At 34.1% G+C, this 15451-nt stretch overlaps 2 protein-coding genes across 2 annotated transcripts; one reads left to right on the top strand and one right to left on the bottom strand.

The window, feature by feature from the left end:
- The first annotated feature begins 2570 nt into the window (after positions 1-2570).
- Positions 2571-5938, top strand: LOC143620145 (zinc transporter ZTP29-like). Its single transcript, XM_077091896.1, has 12 exons — positions 2571-2695; positions 3931-3989; positions 4070-4162; positions 4223-4312; positions 4391-4472; positions 4588-4643; positions 4777-4833; positions 4894-4934; positions 5048-5115; positions 5229-5285; positions 5388-5505; positions 5708-5938. Exons 1-12 carry the CDS (start codon positions 2632-2634, stop codon positions 5751-5753), a joined length of 831 nt encoding a protein of 276 aa, XP_076948011.1. The 5' UTR covers positions 2571-2631; the 3' UTR covers positions 5754-5938.
- A 3722-nt stretch (positions 5939-9660) lies between these two features.
- On the bottom strand, positions 9661-13195 carry LOC143620143 (zinc finger protein WIP5-like). The gene is made up of 2 exons (XM_077091895.1): positions 12731-13195; positions 9661-10450 (listed from the first exon to the last, which is right to left on the bottom strand). The coding sequence occupies exons 1-2, from the start codon at positions 13193-13195 to the stop codon at positions 10055-10057; spliced, it is 861 nt and encodes a 286-aa protein (XP_076948010.1). The 3' UTR covers positions 9661-10054.
- Between the last annotated feature and the right edge of the window lie 2256 nt (positions 13196-15451).

Here is a 15451-nt window from a genome sequence, read left to right as displayed (position 1 = left end):
TTTGGTGTTTCATGTGACTCAGATTCGAAACCTGCCTACAACATTTAGTTTCATAGGCACCAAGGTGGTGATAGTAGACTGAGCGAGTATGCGATTTTCACTAGTTAGATCCTTGAACTGAACGGGTTTTATCTCACCTCATTGTCGTGTCTTCGAACGAATGTTCAGGGGCGTTGGCCTTAGGTGAGAGAATTTCCAGGATCGAAAGACGAGTGTATCCTGATGTAGTGAATTTAGCCAGTAGCCCGTTTGAAGGATTCGTTGACCGTTAAAAAAAATAATGACCATTATTTGTTTTAGTTAGATGCATTTACTCATTGGTTCAACCTAACGTTAGTGTTTAACCTTTATGTTCACCTCACTTCATGCATAAAATTAGTGCATCATACGAAATAAACTTCTTTAAAAATGTATCAAATCGATCGTGTTCAATTCAATCAAGCTATCAGCTTTGTGTGCAAAGTAAATAAATTAGATTGACAAGTATGTATAACTAAGACATTTGTCTACCATAATCTGGCAAGCATGTCTGATCACATCACATGTACGATCATATCCTACTCTAATAATAATCTCAAGACCATTTCCTATTATGCTCTCAACACTAATATGTGACATGACCTTAGTATTTATGTCATTTTGATACAATAGTTTGTTACTAATGAAACAAAATAAATTATTGTCAAATGGAGTTACAATCAAAGTTAAGAACATCTCCATTTATTATTATTTCCTATTAAATATTGTGGGTATGGAATCATCGACTAAGGATTTGATAAGACATTTAGTAAATTGGGTTTACTTAGGTTTTGAAACACTTGCATGTAGCAAATAAAAAGGCTAAAATAATTTACAAATAGTGTTCTATGAACTCGAATCACAAAACGGGTATATATTAAACTGGTTGCCTTATAGTCAAAAAGATTATTAATAATTCAATATTTCTTTAAAGAGATTTTATCAAACATGTTAATTTTCATGTCTCGTCAAAATCGTCACTAAGATTTCAACTCACAATACAAATTGAAAAACAAAAGAAAAAAAAACAAAACTCTGTTAAAAGTGAAATTGTATTAATTTTATTGTTTGAAAAAAAAATAAATTAAATGATGTACACCACTTTAAATACTAATTTTGACCAAAAAGTTGATTAATTTATAATTAAACAGTTAAGGGCCATGTCACTTTAATATTAGACGCATGAAACATGCCTTGTATTTTGTTTTTTTTTAAATGAAAATAAATGCTATAATGTGATAGATACTAGATTAGGAAGTATAGAAAAGATAAAATCAAAAGTGTAAACTATATTGATTTGAGGAAGATGATCTCACATGTCTATAATTGGAATATTAACCACCGAAGTGGTCCAGGGCTACGCCCTTCTCATGCTTAATGAGCTTCAACTATGTAATATCTCTCCTTACCCCCTGAATGACTATTGATTATTATTTATAGAAATAGAAATTACATTTAATCCCTCCCTAAATTACAATAGACTATTAAGTAACAAAACTAGAATAAGATCTCTATCATAATGTAACATATATCGATCATAAGTCTTAGCATTTGTATTCACATTAACATGTGTTGGACTTGACCCATCCTTCTCGCTTATATTAGGAAAGGCACACCATACACTCCATGAGTCCATGCGTGTGGATCTCTTTGTCGAGTGACACCAAATATTTCAATAATACCATATTAACACGATTTAGGCTTACCAATACCTGTCATTTTATTTCGCTCCATCATGTATGACTTGACGGTCATAAGGTGCTATTTGCTTTTCACAACTCTTCTTTTGAGACAAAATGTAACAACAGTTAAGTAATAATCTATAATGATAATTTGATAATTCAACGTTACGAACCATTAGGTGGTAATAATCTGTAATGACAATTTTATCAATAACACTTAATTTTAACATTCTAATTTGTTCTAAAGAAAAATTGGATGCCTCTTCATAATAGATGTGGACAAAATAACCAGTTAATCGAATGACTTGAAAATCAGACCAAAACCGAACCGGTTTAAAACCGATTATGTAGAAACCGGTTTGAAACAGACTGAAACCGTAGGTTCGGAACCAGTTTGTATTTTTTTTACACCGTAACCGGTTCCAAACCTGTTAACTAAACCAAAACCGGTCAAAACCCGAACCAAAACTGATCGTAACCTGGTCGATAAATTGGTTTCAACCTGAACCGAAATCAACCATAAACCGGTTTTACTTTTATTGACCAACCCAAACCGATTTTAAGTTTTAAACCGGCTTTCGCACCTCTACTTTATAAAACATTTTATAACGTACCCATTTTGGTATGGTTAACGAAAATAAACTAAAACTATATATAATAAGGATTCTGAATAATCTTATCAAAGTTACTTTTAATAAAAGGAATCCAAGAAAATGATAAGGGTGGGTTTGTTTTGGCGTTTTGGACACATGACGTTAGTTTATAAAGTTGGAATAAATATGGAACAAATTGGGGGCAACCGGAGACCTGCTGTCAGCAGTTTCGCATATTATCACCACCAACACCAACTCCAAGAACCATATAACCATCATTCAATCCTTCCATTTAACATACTGTTTCCATTCTTTCTTTTAACAATTTGATTGAGAGGATGGATTCAGAAGTACTGGTTGCTCTTTCTCTCTCAATGGTTGGTGGATTAAGCACATCTTTAGGTCAGTCAGTCAGTCAATTACTAACTAATTCTTCAATTATACTTTGTTAATGACTCTATGTTTACTCTATGCTACTCAATTCTGCCTAATTGACTTTCATTCTACTCAATTCAGCTCAACCGCTGTTACTTATTCAGTTCAAAAATTAGGGTTTTAGTGTTTTAATTGTTTTGTATTAGTTGGAGTTGATTGTAACCTAGTCAATTGGTTCAATTAGGGCTAGGTTTAGTTAGTAATATATGAGGTTTCTTTAATGTGGTTGTTATATTTTTCTCATAAGGTTTACAATCTGGATAAATCTAGAATTTAAGAATTTTATTTTTTTCTTTAAAATTATTTATTACAATGATGAAAAAGTAGGGCATGTTTGCGATTGAGTTTGGAAAATGCTTTTGAAAAGCCAGGATTTGAGGCTTTTGGAAAACTGCTTTCTAACTCTTTCAAAAAGCTAAAATAAAAAAGACTTTTGTGATTGCCAAACACAATTTAACTTATTGGCTTTTTGAAAACACCAATAAGCCAATAAGCATTTTTCAAACTCAATCCCAAGCATGCTCGTAGTTTTACATCAAAACAGAAGGAAAATGGGCAACAAGCTGTGCCGCTGCCCCCTTTTGAATTGCAAAACCAAGTTTTTAAAAAGCTACATTGATAGATCTTGGAGTCATAACATTAGTATGCGTGACTTATTGGACTCGGCTAAGTGGCTCCATAGCTTCAGGCATGAGGAAACCAAAAGTGTCAAATGCAAGAGGTTTATGCAAATGTTGGTTGTCAAGACACGCCTCCGTGTGAGAATTAGCTTGTATGAATCTATGATCCTCAAAGTCAAATTGCACCTTTGTTTTACATGATTTTGATGCTCTAGAGTTCTGAAAACTTATCTGTATTTAGGGAAGAAATGCTTGTAATTATGTGTTCTCGGTTGTTAAGTTTCAATCAATTTAGGCGATAGTCGTTGACGAAGGAATCTAGTAAGTTGTTCTTTTTATGAACAACAATTTTATCATGTATAGCATTAGATCTTTAACCAGTTTTCATACAAATGCTTTTAGTTTACAAATGATCTTTGAGCAAATGATATAAATGCTCTCATTTGCTACTTCATAATTGTTGTTTTTATTTTACGAAAATTGGTGACTAAACTAAACCGTATAGCAAATGTTATTGCTGTGTTGAATTTGTTATAATTATGTTTTCTTCAATTCTAATATGTGATCTTACATGTTGAATAGGGGCACTTTTTGTAATTTTGACTAAAGCTCCTAACTTGAAGATGCTTGGACTTTTACAGGTTTGCACAAATTTGTATTTTTGAAAGTCCCGTTTATTTTATTTTCATTTTACATAGAAATCTCAATATTTTTAATGCAGGGTTTTGCTGCAGGTCTTATGCTAAGCATATCCTTCTTTGACTTAGCCCATAACGCGATAAATTCCATTGGCTTTCTGAAAGGCAATATATGGGTAAGTCGGTACTTTTTAAATTACAAATATACCATTTCAAGAATCTAACATTTTTCACAGTTCTTTGGAGGTGTCATTTTCTTTGCCATCATAGCTAATTTTATTCCGGAACCATCACTTGCTCCTACAATAGACGCAAAAAATAAAAAGGTCAATATTTTTTTCTTAATGAATATATATTGGCATGTTTGTTGCTTACATAACGGTAACTTTTATGCAAATTAACAGAAGAAAGGGGATGAAGGTGGAAAAGATATTATGAAAAAGCATCGCCGTCAAGTTTTATTTAGTGGCATTATTACAGCAGTTGGTAAGGCTTCTTCATATAATTTGAAATGCAAATGAAAATTGATATTATGAAATTATATATGTAGTTCATGCATTAAATATTTAATACTTTTAAAAATATGATTTCTGTGTTGCAGGCATAAGCTTACACAATTTTCCAGAAGGAATGGCTGTTTTCCTCGGATCACTCAAGGTAAATATGTAGTTTTTTAGGAGATATATAAACAACTATTTATACCAATTATAAGCAATTGAAACTATATTTTGCTTGATTCCTTCACTATTTTGAAACTAAATGTTTATATTGCTTCATATCTCTGTTGTAGGGTCTTCGTGTTGGTCTTAATTTGGCTTTAGCCATAGCCTTGCACAATATCCCCGAGGTAATAATATTGTGTGTATGTGTGTATTTATGCAGTTAATTAACTGTCTTGCTTTGACAGGGTGTTGCTGTTGCACTTCCAGTTTATTTTGCAACACAGAGGTGACACTACTTTAGATTTAAATTATATCTCATGAAAATTATCACCTAAAAATTTACCATAAATGAAATTGTTAAAAGACTTCTGGTAACAAAATTGTGTTTGTTTACTTCAGCAAATGGCAGGCGTTTAAATTGGCAACGGTTTCTGGCCTTGCTGAGCCTTTGGGTGTCATTATTGTAGGTATGAATTTTAACATAATGTAGGTATCGTATATTCTCGTATCACCGAATGGATAAATTGCTAATTATAATTGTAACTCTGATAATTATCATAATATATATGACATTTTGCAGCATACCTCTTTCCAAGTAGCCTAGATCCCGAGATTCTTGAGGGCTTACTAGGATCAGGTTCTAAGTTTTCCTTTTTTTTCTTTTTCATATCATTAATTAAAACACCAATTATATTTAATGTTTCTTCTAACTATAATTTTTTTTTTCTGTTAAAAACAGTTGGTGGAGTTATGGCATTTTTAACACTACATGAAATGCTGCCATTAGCATTTGATTATGCTGGACAAAAACAAGCTGTTAAAGCCGTCTTCTTTGGAATGGCCTTCATGTCTGCAAGGTAATGGTCAAAGTCCGTCATGATTTTATTATTCCTTTAAGGTCGAGATTGAAGTATCTAGATACCCTTTTTATGTAGTTTAACCCTAGATCTATCTTTTCTCAAAATCCAAACAAGAAAAATATCGAATTAGAATCCTTAGAATATCTTCTTTGACCACAAAAGTCAAATCTTTGACTACAAAATGTTTTCTTCTTTGCAGTTTGTACTTTCTGGAGATTAGCTTACCGTCAGATGTAGGCTTGTAGATGTGTACTCAACAGGTGTTAATTAAAATTGATATTTAAGTTTATTGAACTCCCTTGGCAAGATTAAAGGGTAAACAGTTAGAGAAAGGATTAACAAAATGTACATACACATATAATGCTATGATTATTTGCACTTTACATGAAATTTTACGCGTATTTGAAAACTATATCATGCCATTTGGATTCTGCTCGTATTTTATTGTAAAGTATGTGATATGAATGGTAGAACCGTAGAAGTCCTTTATGCATGTATCTATTGGTAAAAGAATTTTTGTTGGTTTTACCTTTAACCCTCTAAGACCATCCTCTATGGTGGGGGGCATCGAAGCCCCTCCATAGTGCCACGTCAGGGCCGGGGGCATCGAAGTCGCAACCAATAATGTCCTGCTATGGTTCAATGCTCCAAGGGCGTCCATTTATATATATATGTGTGTGTATGTGTGTGTGTGTGTGTGTGTGAGATGGAGGTCTGTTGGAGTGGGGGGCCACCTTCACACCACAAAGGCGCCGGCCGTTGGGACGACTCTTGGCTCCGCGCCCCACGACCAAGGGCGCCCCATGGGGGGTGGTCTAAAAGATAATCTGTTTTGCACATTCTTTTATGTATTTATTTGTTAGTAGGGTACTGGTTGGTACTATAGTTTACTTTTGATGGTAAAAATAAATAAATAAATAACAGATATGGTGGTTAGGAGTTCATCAATCATATATTCGTAATTTCAGTTAAAAGTGTGTTGCAATATATTAATGATATGATTCGTAATTTCAGTTAAAAGTGTGTTGCAATATATTAATGTTACTCTATATTAGAAATAAAATAAACATGAATCACGTTTAAAGTTGGTTTTAGGGTGTGTTTACCGTTTGGTTTTGACGGTTTTTAAGCCAAACCATTAGTAAAGGTTTTTCTTGTCATCGTAAGCCGAAGTGTTGAAAATTAAAGCCAAACAAACTATCATTAACGGTTTGGTTCTAGTTCGGTTTTACGGTTTTTTCTTCTTACTAGGTGTTATATAAATTAAAATGCTTTGAATGCAATCTAATTTGTCATTATAACACAAGTCAAATAGTTTATAAAGTGGACATACAAAAACTCACCTTGGATGCTTGAATTCTTATTACATGTAGACAAACTAGCCCAATTCTTACTAGATGTAGACGAACTAGCCCAGTGTATTAAACTTCTAAAAGTTTTGAAATAGGCTAGAATTACGTATAGCCTAATCTTTTATTCAAAGTTTTTGAAATAGCTTAATATATTCTTATGCCCCGGTCTGATTTTATACAATCGGTTTTGGGTATAAACGGCAAACAGAACCGTTCACTACGGTTTGAAATATATAAAACTGACCAATCAAAATCTTAAAGAAAACACTATATGCGAAACCAAATCGATGACCGGTTTGAACGTACGTTTTACATATTTAAACCAAATCATACACCCCTAAATGGTTTTATGTTTTTATTGTATGGTGATTGATTCAATAAGTTAAGGCATGATAAAAACGCATGACACTTGCATTCTCACATGGTGCTTGCATATTTAGACATAAAAAGTGTATGCCAATCAAAATGTTATCTAAAATGTACAGGAGCTGGATATGAGCTTGACATCTATAACTTAATTTAAGGGAGACTGGACTTAAATCATTTCAAGCTCTATGTTTAAAGGTTAAACTTGACTCGGGTTTAATTGGTTTTCATTTACATATGTATTTTTTTATATATATAACTTTGTGTATAACATAATATATGTACGCTAACTATATAGTTTACTTTTATCACAGTTATACTATAATAATATATTTTGAATTTTTATAAAAATACATATGAATAATAGACATGACTAGGCTTATAAGATTAATAAGCACATGTCCATTCTCGACTCTCGTTTATTAAATGAACCCAGTTTCAGGTTTCAGCTCCGGTCGATATTGTAATAAAATGATCTTAATAACTCAAAAGGAGTAACAACTAACATTTTATCATTTAAAAAGAAGTCCAATGTAAAATTAATTATATAACAACTTATTCGTTGTATGTTAATTGTTCCAACGAGCACATCCAACCATCATGACAACGTACGAATTGTAGTACTAGGTACATAAAAAGGATGGAGATAATTGTCAATCTTTTTCTTAAAGTTGGTCCAAGCTAAATTTATAAGCATTATGTCATTGACGTCTCATTGTCACCATAAATATAACTACATTATTCACACATGTTCCTTATAAGAAACAATCATTTCCAGTTCGTATAAATTTGTATTCATAAATGGTCCTTTAACACGACACCAGTGTTGATGAAGATTTACAATGACTATTGCTTATAATGTAATATATAAGATTATTATATTTAAAACTAATAGCCCTGCTTGCGGTGCGCACATATGATGTATATATGTGTGAACCCTCGGGTGGGCAAAAGTGAAATTGCACTAATTTTGACGTTATTTTACTAATCTCGTGAAAATAACGTTAAAAGTGACGGACGGTTAATCAGGCATCATGTAGTGGCGTTGATAGCTGAAAGATAAGGGTACATGCACCGATCAGCCGGTGTCCCGATGATTGAGTGCTATGTGCCTTATGTCCAAGGCTTGATGCAAAACTACTATCGAGCCGGGGGTCTCACCGGAAGCAGCCTCTCTATCCCTATGGGGTAGAGGTAAGACTGCCTACATCTTACCCTCCTCAGACCCTACCATAGCTTTGCTATTGATGGGATATACTGAGTACGATGATGATGATGATGATGATGATATTTAAAACTAAATAAATTTGTCCAGTTAATTATCATATCTCTTCACCAACAAAATCTGTCCTAACTTTTTGCAGTCAGTTTGAATGCTTATCCACCCCCAAACGTTTTAATTCAGAAGGTGTAATGATCTATAATAATGTTAATAAAAATGTGTAAGTACTCAAGAGCTAAGCTTAAGCCCAGCACCCCCCCCCCCCCCCCGGGCGGGGCTCCTCCTTTGTTGTTTGTTTTTTTTGGGTCAATAGTGTAAATTTATTTATTTTTGTTCGAAAACGCTTATAAATAGTTTAAATTTATCTGTTTGTTTGTAAAATTTCACACCTACCTCCTCGTTTATGAAAACTTTTATACGTATTGAGCGATCCCCCCGGCGTTTCCGTCCAAGTTTCACCACGGTAAGTACTTGATTGGCTTATATGTTTGAACCTAGCCCATTGTAAAGCTCATGCATATTAACATTTGTACTTCTTTTAACTCATTAAATGACATTGGTTATGGGAAACTAACACTCTTCAATTTCAGGTTTCTTCAACATAGTATCTACTATAGTTTAGTAATGAATCAAGACTATATATGTATGCACGACATATTTTAATATAATATGCATTTGATCTTGCAATGTGTGCTACCATCTTCTAAATTAAGCTTTGTCTTATGAAACATTATTTGACAGTGACCTCTCCCCATCCTTTTCTAGCATCTACCAACATTAAAATCTCAAGTACTAATGCAACCGATGCTCTTATAACTTGTACTCGGCATAATAAATTAAGACTAGCTAGCTTTAATAGTAGCTTGCAAATAATAAAGGGTCCTCCAAAAGTGTTTCTTACATCCCCCTTTTAATACCAACCAGTATGTCCGTTTTGCTTACAAGTAACTCACTGATTTGTTTTCCGTTACTCGATTGAAAACTTTTAGTTACAAGACGTCACCCGTCATGAATGGATTACTCTCTTAGTCTCATTCAGACATTCAAGCACGTTTAATTATGTACTTATACTCTCATGATCTCATCCACAACCAATGCGTCCAAAACACGTTGCTGATATTTGAGACATGACATTACTTATTCTCTTATTCTGACGGCCGGGGTAAATATTATTAATGTAATGAAAGGAAAGAATTTCCCGTCATAGACAAGAAACAGTGCAACCATCACGAGCTACATAGGAACTTTGTGAAATCAAAACAACTAAGAGGACCATCCTAGTGATGGGATTTTGGCCCCACTTTTAAGTACCCATATAAACGACAACGCTTTGAATTCCTTCATAATCTTCTAGATCGGAATTGTTTGTTGTTGAGAAGACATGACAATATTACTTGTGGCCCGGTATCTCTTATGTGGACAGAACGTAACAAAAAGAAAATGTGAGATATTTGCTTATAATGTGCCAGAAAATGTGTTCTTATTTAATACAATCTTTAGAAACAGTAGAGAACTTTTAAATTATTAGTTATACCCCCCCCCCCCCAACATGATTGTTCACTTAATGATCAATCTAAGAATTGGTGGTTTCTTCTTCTTCTTTTTCTTACTCAAAGCAAAATTCATCATTAATCCCGAAAGCTGCATGTCCATTCCCAAATGCGTTTATATGATCGTTCAAAGACCTTTCATGCTTGAAGTCCGAACCACAGCTACAATGCCAATGTTTCCCACAATTCTTCTCGTGTGTACGCCAATCACCTCTAACCGCAAAGGCCTTACGGCATTTCCTGCACATAAATGGCTTGATCCCATGTTTTCTCTTGTAATGTGTCTGTAGGGTTCTGAAATCTTTGAGTGGTTTAGCCCTTGGGTGATCGATGTTGTTACGACACATTGGTGCACAGCAGTAGCATGGTAGTTTTAGCATGGCTGTTGGCTGTATCCCCCTTAGAGATTCAGGACCTCTTCTATACTGAGATCCATGCCCCCACAAATGCATCTGCATTAGGCCAATTTTATATAATAAATCAAGTATGGGCTTATTCAATGCATTGATGGAATTTATTAATCTATATATACATATATAATAGCCAAAATATATACTTAAATTTTGGTTAACATTAGACATGCAACAAGTTTTCTAGATATACTTAATCATCCAAGTTGATTATGTTATGCAGAAGAAAACATAAACTTATTAACTTCAAGATTATGTTGATATAAATTTGACGGCATTTTATTTCAATAGGGCTAGAATTCACGCATTTCATAGTGATAAGATTACTTAAAAATATCCCTTTGATCAAATGTAGAAAACCACTTGAACATATGTTGAGAAAAAATGATTAATGAACTCCTGCTAGTGGCATCGGGCCTGAGTCTCACAAAGTGAATATTTGGTGAATTTTATGAGTAGAATTAAAGGGGTATGTGTTCGTCGTTACAAATAAACGATAAATGAGCTCCCATTTAATTTGTAGAAAAATGCAATTTATGACCAAATTAATTACCTATATATCTCACCATGACTTATAATGGGAGATTATGCAAGAAACATTACAAATAAATAACTAGGGAATGATCAGTACAACAGAAATGTTGCATGATTAATGTTCTTTAAGATTCGAATGTTTTAAACAAGTAAGGTATAATCTTGTGGTTTTGTGACCCTGTTATTAATTAGTAAGTCCTAGAAGAACTACCACATTGCCCTAAGCTTTTTAATTAATATTGCATGTTCAGTCTAGATCCCACTTGGATATTTTTAAGTTCTACAAATAAAGAGCTCTTAACTCACATTACAACCAAAATCTCCTCCCTAGTTTAGACATAGTTCTAAACAATCAAGCAAACGAAGACATAAGATACATGAACACCTTAAAAAGACAATAAAATATTTCAGATGAAGTTAATTTAACATGATACAGTTTTAACCAAACTCTTTGAAGTTCGTTTGTCACCCAAGCGAACGCTTTGCAAGGTTAGTGCCAGTGATCACTAGCCCAAGTGATTGACGTGAGACACGCAAAGACTTCAATTTAAATAGGGGAGGATTTTGTTGGGTTCCATGTTGGGCCAGGTTTTTTCACCTATGGTTGGTTTCCTCCGGAGGGTGGAATGGATATGATCGACTGGGTCAGTAAACCGCCGTTAATCCAAACCGTCGTTAATCCAAATACTCGTTCAAAAAAACCAAAGCTAATACTTAATTAACCACCTATTAATCCAATAAATTGCTCCAAATTCCAACTATACAAAATAAGTATTAGTATGCGAGTTTGTGGGTGGCAGGTTCTACTCAGTGATTGGTAAAAGCTTCCTTTTAATTCATTACGGTTCTTGGTTGGACATGAAGATAATAAATGCATTTCTGGTGAACCGCACATGATGATGGAATGGAACGATAAAAAGGTTTGCAGTTTGGCACAATTGCCTATGCATTATAGAAAGAAGAAAAACAAGGAACCAAACTTTAAGGAACAGAAGGCATTATAGTTGTCTTGTTAAATCAGACATAAACTAGGATGTCTTTTTCCCTTTGGAAGCTGCACAATTATCTTGGATGATCATGACAGTTGGACCAAATACTTGATTTGTTCAAAACCATAAATCATGGTGAAATAAAACCATATTTATTTAAAATTAGTCTAATGCTACACAAGTAATCAAGATTTGAAACTTGAAAGGTAAATAAATAAAGAAAACTGACCCTAGTTCTAAATGCATGGTTACAAAAGGCGCTAGGTGCTGCCAACTCAGTCAACTGGGGAGTTACGAGTACTCGGGATTACTCGTTGAGTAACTGGCGACTAGGTGCGATTTTTACAACCACATCTTTTGTTGGACGTAATTTCCGTTGGGCCGACTCATCGAGCCTATGATGAGTTGGTGTCTTGTTTATCAAGTTAAGCACGTGACTTGGTTTACATTGAATAAATTACTTGGTGAACAAGTCGAGCCAATGACTTAGACAACAAGATATTTATTTATTAATTATTATTTAAATATGTTTTTACTAATTAATTTGAGTATGATAAGGAGTTTGTATTCTAGTCTAATTAGGTTTTCGTATTTAAACTAGTATATATACCCGAGCTTGCGGGTTATATCATTAAGTGAGTTTAAGAGAGTTTAAGTATAGTAATTTTCGAGCTAATGAGAATTACAAGATCGAGCTTATGATCTAAAATATCGTTTGTGTTTATCGATCCTGGTCACCAAACTTCACTTTTAATAGACAGTGATGAAAGTTGGCAAGATAAAATAGAATAATCAATACCTGCATGTTATTGTATCTGTTGAAAGTTTTGAAGCAAATAGGGCAAGAGAATTGAGTTGGGCCAATCAGAATTTGAGATGGAGTAGGGATCCAGTACCTACCCTTGTTTGGTGTGGTTGTATGATCCATTTCAATATTATGTGAACTGTTGGAGTCTCTTGAAACTATACCAGCTTCAGAAAGATTGTGGCTTGGGAGGCCAAGATGTAGAGCAACAGTCACAGTTTCATGATCATCAGAGACCTTGCTAGTGGGATCAATTTCCTTGAACTCATGAGCACATGAATCATCATGGTTGAGTCTTCTTGTTGGGCTTAAACTCAGAAGAGGGAGAGCTTCTTTGAGAGGTGGAGATGGAGGTGATGGTTCATGATTGTGAGAGTGTGAAGAAGTTGATATGTATTGTTCATTCAGAATGAACCATGATCCATTGTAGTATGTGGAGTAAGGATTATCACTACTCATGATCTAATAGCTAAGAAACAAAGATCAACTGAATATATAGCTTGACTGGTTATATATAGGGAGAGAGGGAGTAAAGATGGCCAAAAAGGTGAAAAGGTAAAAGACAAAATTATTCTGATGTGTTTTCAAGTGTAACATATGAACATTATCGATAACTTTTTAGTGTATTCATCATCGATAACTTATTAGATTGCAATTTTGCATTCCGGCCTTGTTTAGAACTTTATGTGCGTATGATTCTTGCTTGATCCTTAACCCGTCTTTATCTTGGAGGCTGCGATTCGAAGATAATATGTTAGCATACTCAAAATCCCTCGTCTCAAACTGTTGTTCCATTTGTTTTTCGAAGCATGCACAATTTGGTCCACACTCAAGTCGGTCACTCATTGTTGGTGTACCTCAAATAAACTGCTTGTTTTTTAAGGCATCCTTAATATCCGAGTCCCTGTAACGTCCGGTCGAGCTTGAGATTCCAAGCGCAATGTGCTTTAGCCAAGACCATACAAGGTTTTCGTAAGACGGTATAGTTTGTCTTCACTATATATACAAAAGGGATAATCATCAAATTATCCATGTTGACCATAATATGTAATTAACAAACAACCTAGGCCTTTTGAACTGACGAAAATAGTTATTTGACTTACTGTTTTAACTACCAATTAATTCATCAATCACAGCACGCGTTGTGTCACCTCACTGTGCCACAACGCACTAGGTGTACCTTGTCGCGTCAAGGTGATATGTTGTGTCGAGGTCATCTCCCGCGCCAATGTGATATGTCATGTTAAAATCTGTTGTCAAATTACACGGCATATGTGCAAATATAGATTCATCGGTAGTTTTAAAAGGTCCATGACTAATTTTGTAATTATGTTGGTCAACGTGCTTAATGTGATGATTATCTCTAAAAGATTTTAGATATTTATGATTTTCTCATCACATATTCAGAGTTACACAATAATTGCTGACTGTTAGTGTACGTTAGACATAGGAAACAATGTTGTTTGTCCAGGCCTGAAGATGCAACAGTAACATAGCACTATAGCAGTAAGTCAATACACTACCTTTATAGGTTTTTGATGGTTGTACCCTTCTCTTTATTTCATTCAACTCAATCACCAAGTTTGGGAAATTAAACAAGATAATATGATCAATATTTTGTTTAAAAGAAATATACAACCGAATCGAAAAGGCCAAACATAGAGGTTACACGCACACCACGCCCATAACCATATCCGCTTCCGAGCTCATATATATCAGCTTGTTAAGACTAATGAGCTGAGCTCGGGCTATCTCGTTTTAACTTCGAGCCTACCATGGTTCAACTCGACTCCGGTTGTCTACAGCCCTAGTTTTGAGGATTCGGATCCAGAGGCTTTAGGGATTGCATATTGCATTTGCGGGGTATGAACTGTTTACATGAGATTAATGATTAATCCAACCTAAAATTTATTAAAAATATAATGCTTGTAAGCCTAAATTCCTATTTGTGGAATTTCACACGGTCAAACATCCTTTACACATAGTCATGCTATCAAAATAAGGTTATAGCTTTTACCCTCATATGATCAAAAAATAATTGGAATAAAATAAGTTTAATTTATGTGATTTAAAAAGTATTTTTTTTTTTTAAACAACACTTCGTTGGTGTACAATTTGTAGTATTCACAATTCACATTTTATTTCTGAATGTATCAGTCAGAACACATGACCGAAGCGTCAAAGAGCTTAGACCATACGTGATACGACGTTAGATTAGTTAACAATTTATATATGACTTGGTTCAGGCCCGGCCCAAGGGTGTGGCAGGGTAGTCGGCGGCCAAGGCCCGACACCCCGTTAGACCCAAATTATTATTATTTTTTTAAAATTATATGTATTTTTATGAAACAAAATATGTATAATCAATGTTTCAATACAAATACATAAACAATAATTTGGTCTAGTGGCAAAAAAGTATGACAAATAACCAAGAGGTTGTGGGTTCTAGCCTTATTTAAGACATTTTTAAGTTTATTTTTATACAAAATTTTTTAACACAACTCATCATAACCAAGTAAGCCCACTTAAAATTAAATTGTTTAAACTCAAAAAAATGTTCCTTTTACTTAAAGCCCAAAAAAAATTCGTCTTTAGCCAAAAGGAATTTCGTCTACTCGGAGCCGGCCCTGACTTATTGTTTGGTTGGACTCGTTCTAAATATCCTAGCTTGGATCTAAGTTGTAACATGTATTATTATATTTTAGTAGACGATGA

The sequence above is a fragment of the Bidens hawaiensis genome, unplaced genomic scaffold, assembly GCF_021521415.1.
Source record: "Bidens hawaiensis isolate Kalapana, Puna unplaced genomic scaffold, B.hawaiensis_p1.1 tig00002553_1, whole genome shotgun sequence".
Lineage (NCBI taxonomy): Eukaryota > Viridiplantae > Streptophyta > Magnoliopsida > Asterales > Asteraceae > Bidens > Bidens hawaiensis.
The sequence above is the reverse complement of the archived record's forward strand: the minus strand, read 5'-3'. Positions and strand labels throughout refer to the sequence as shown.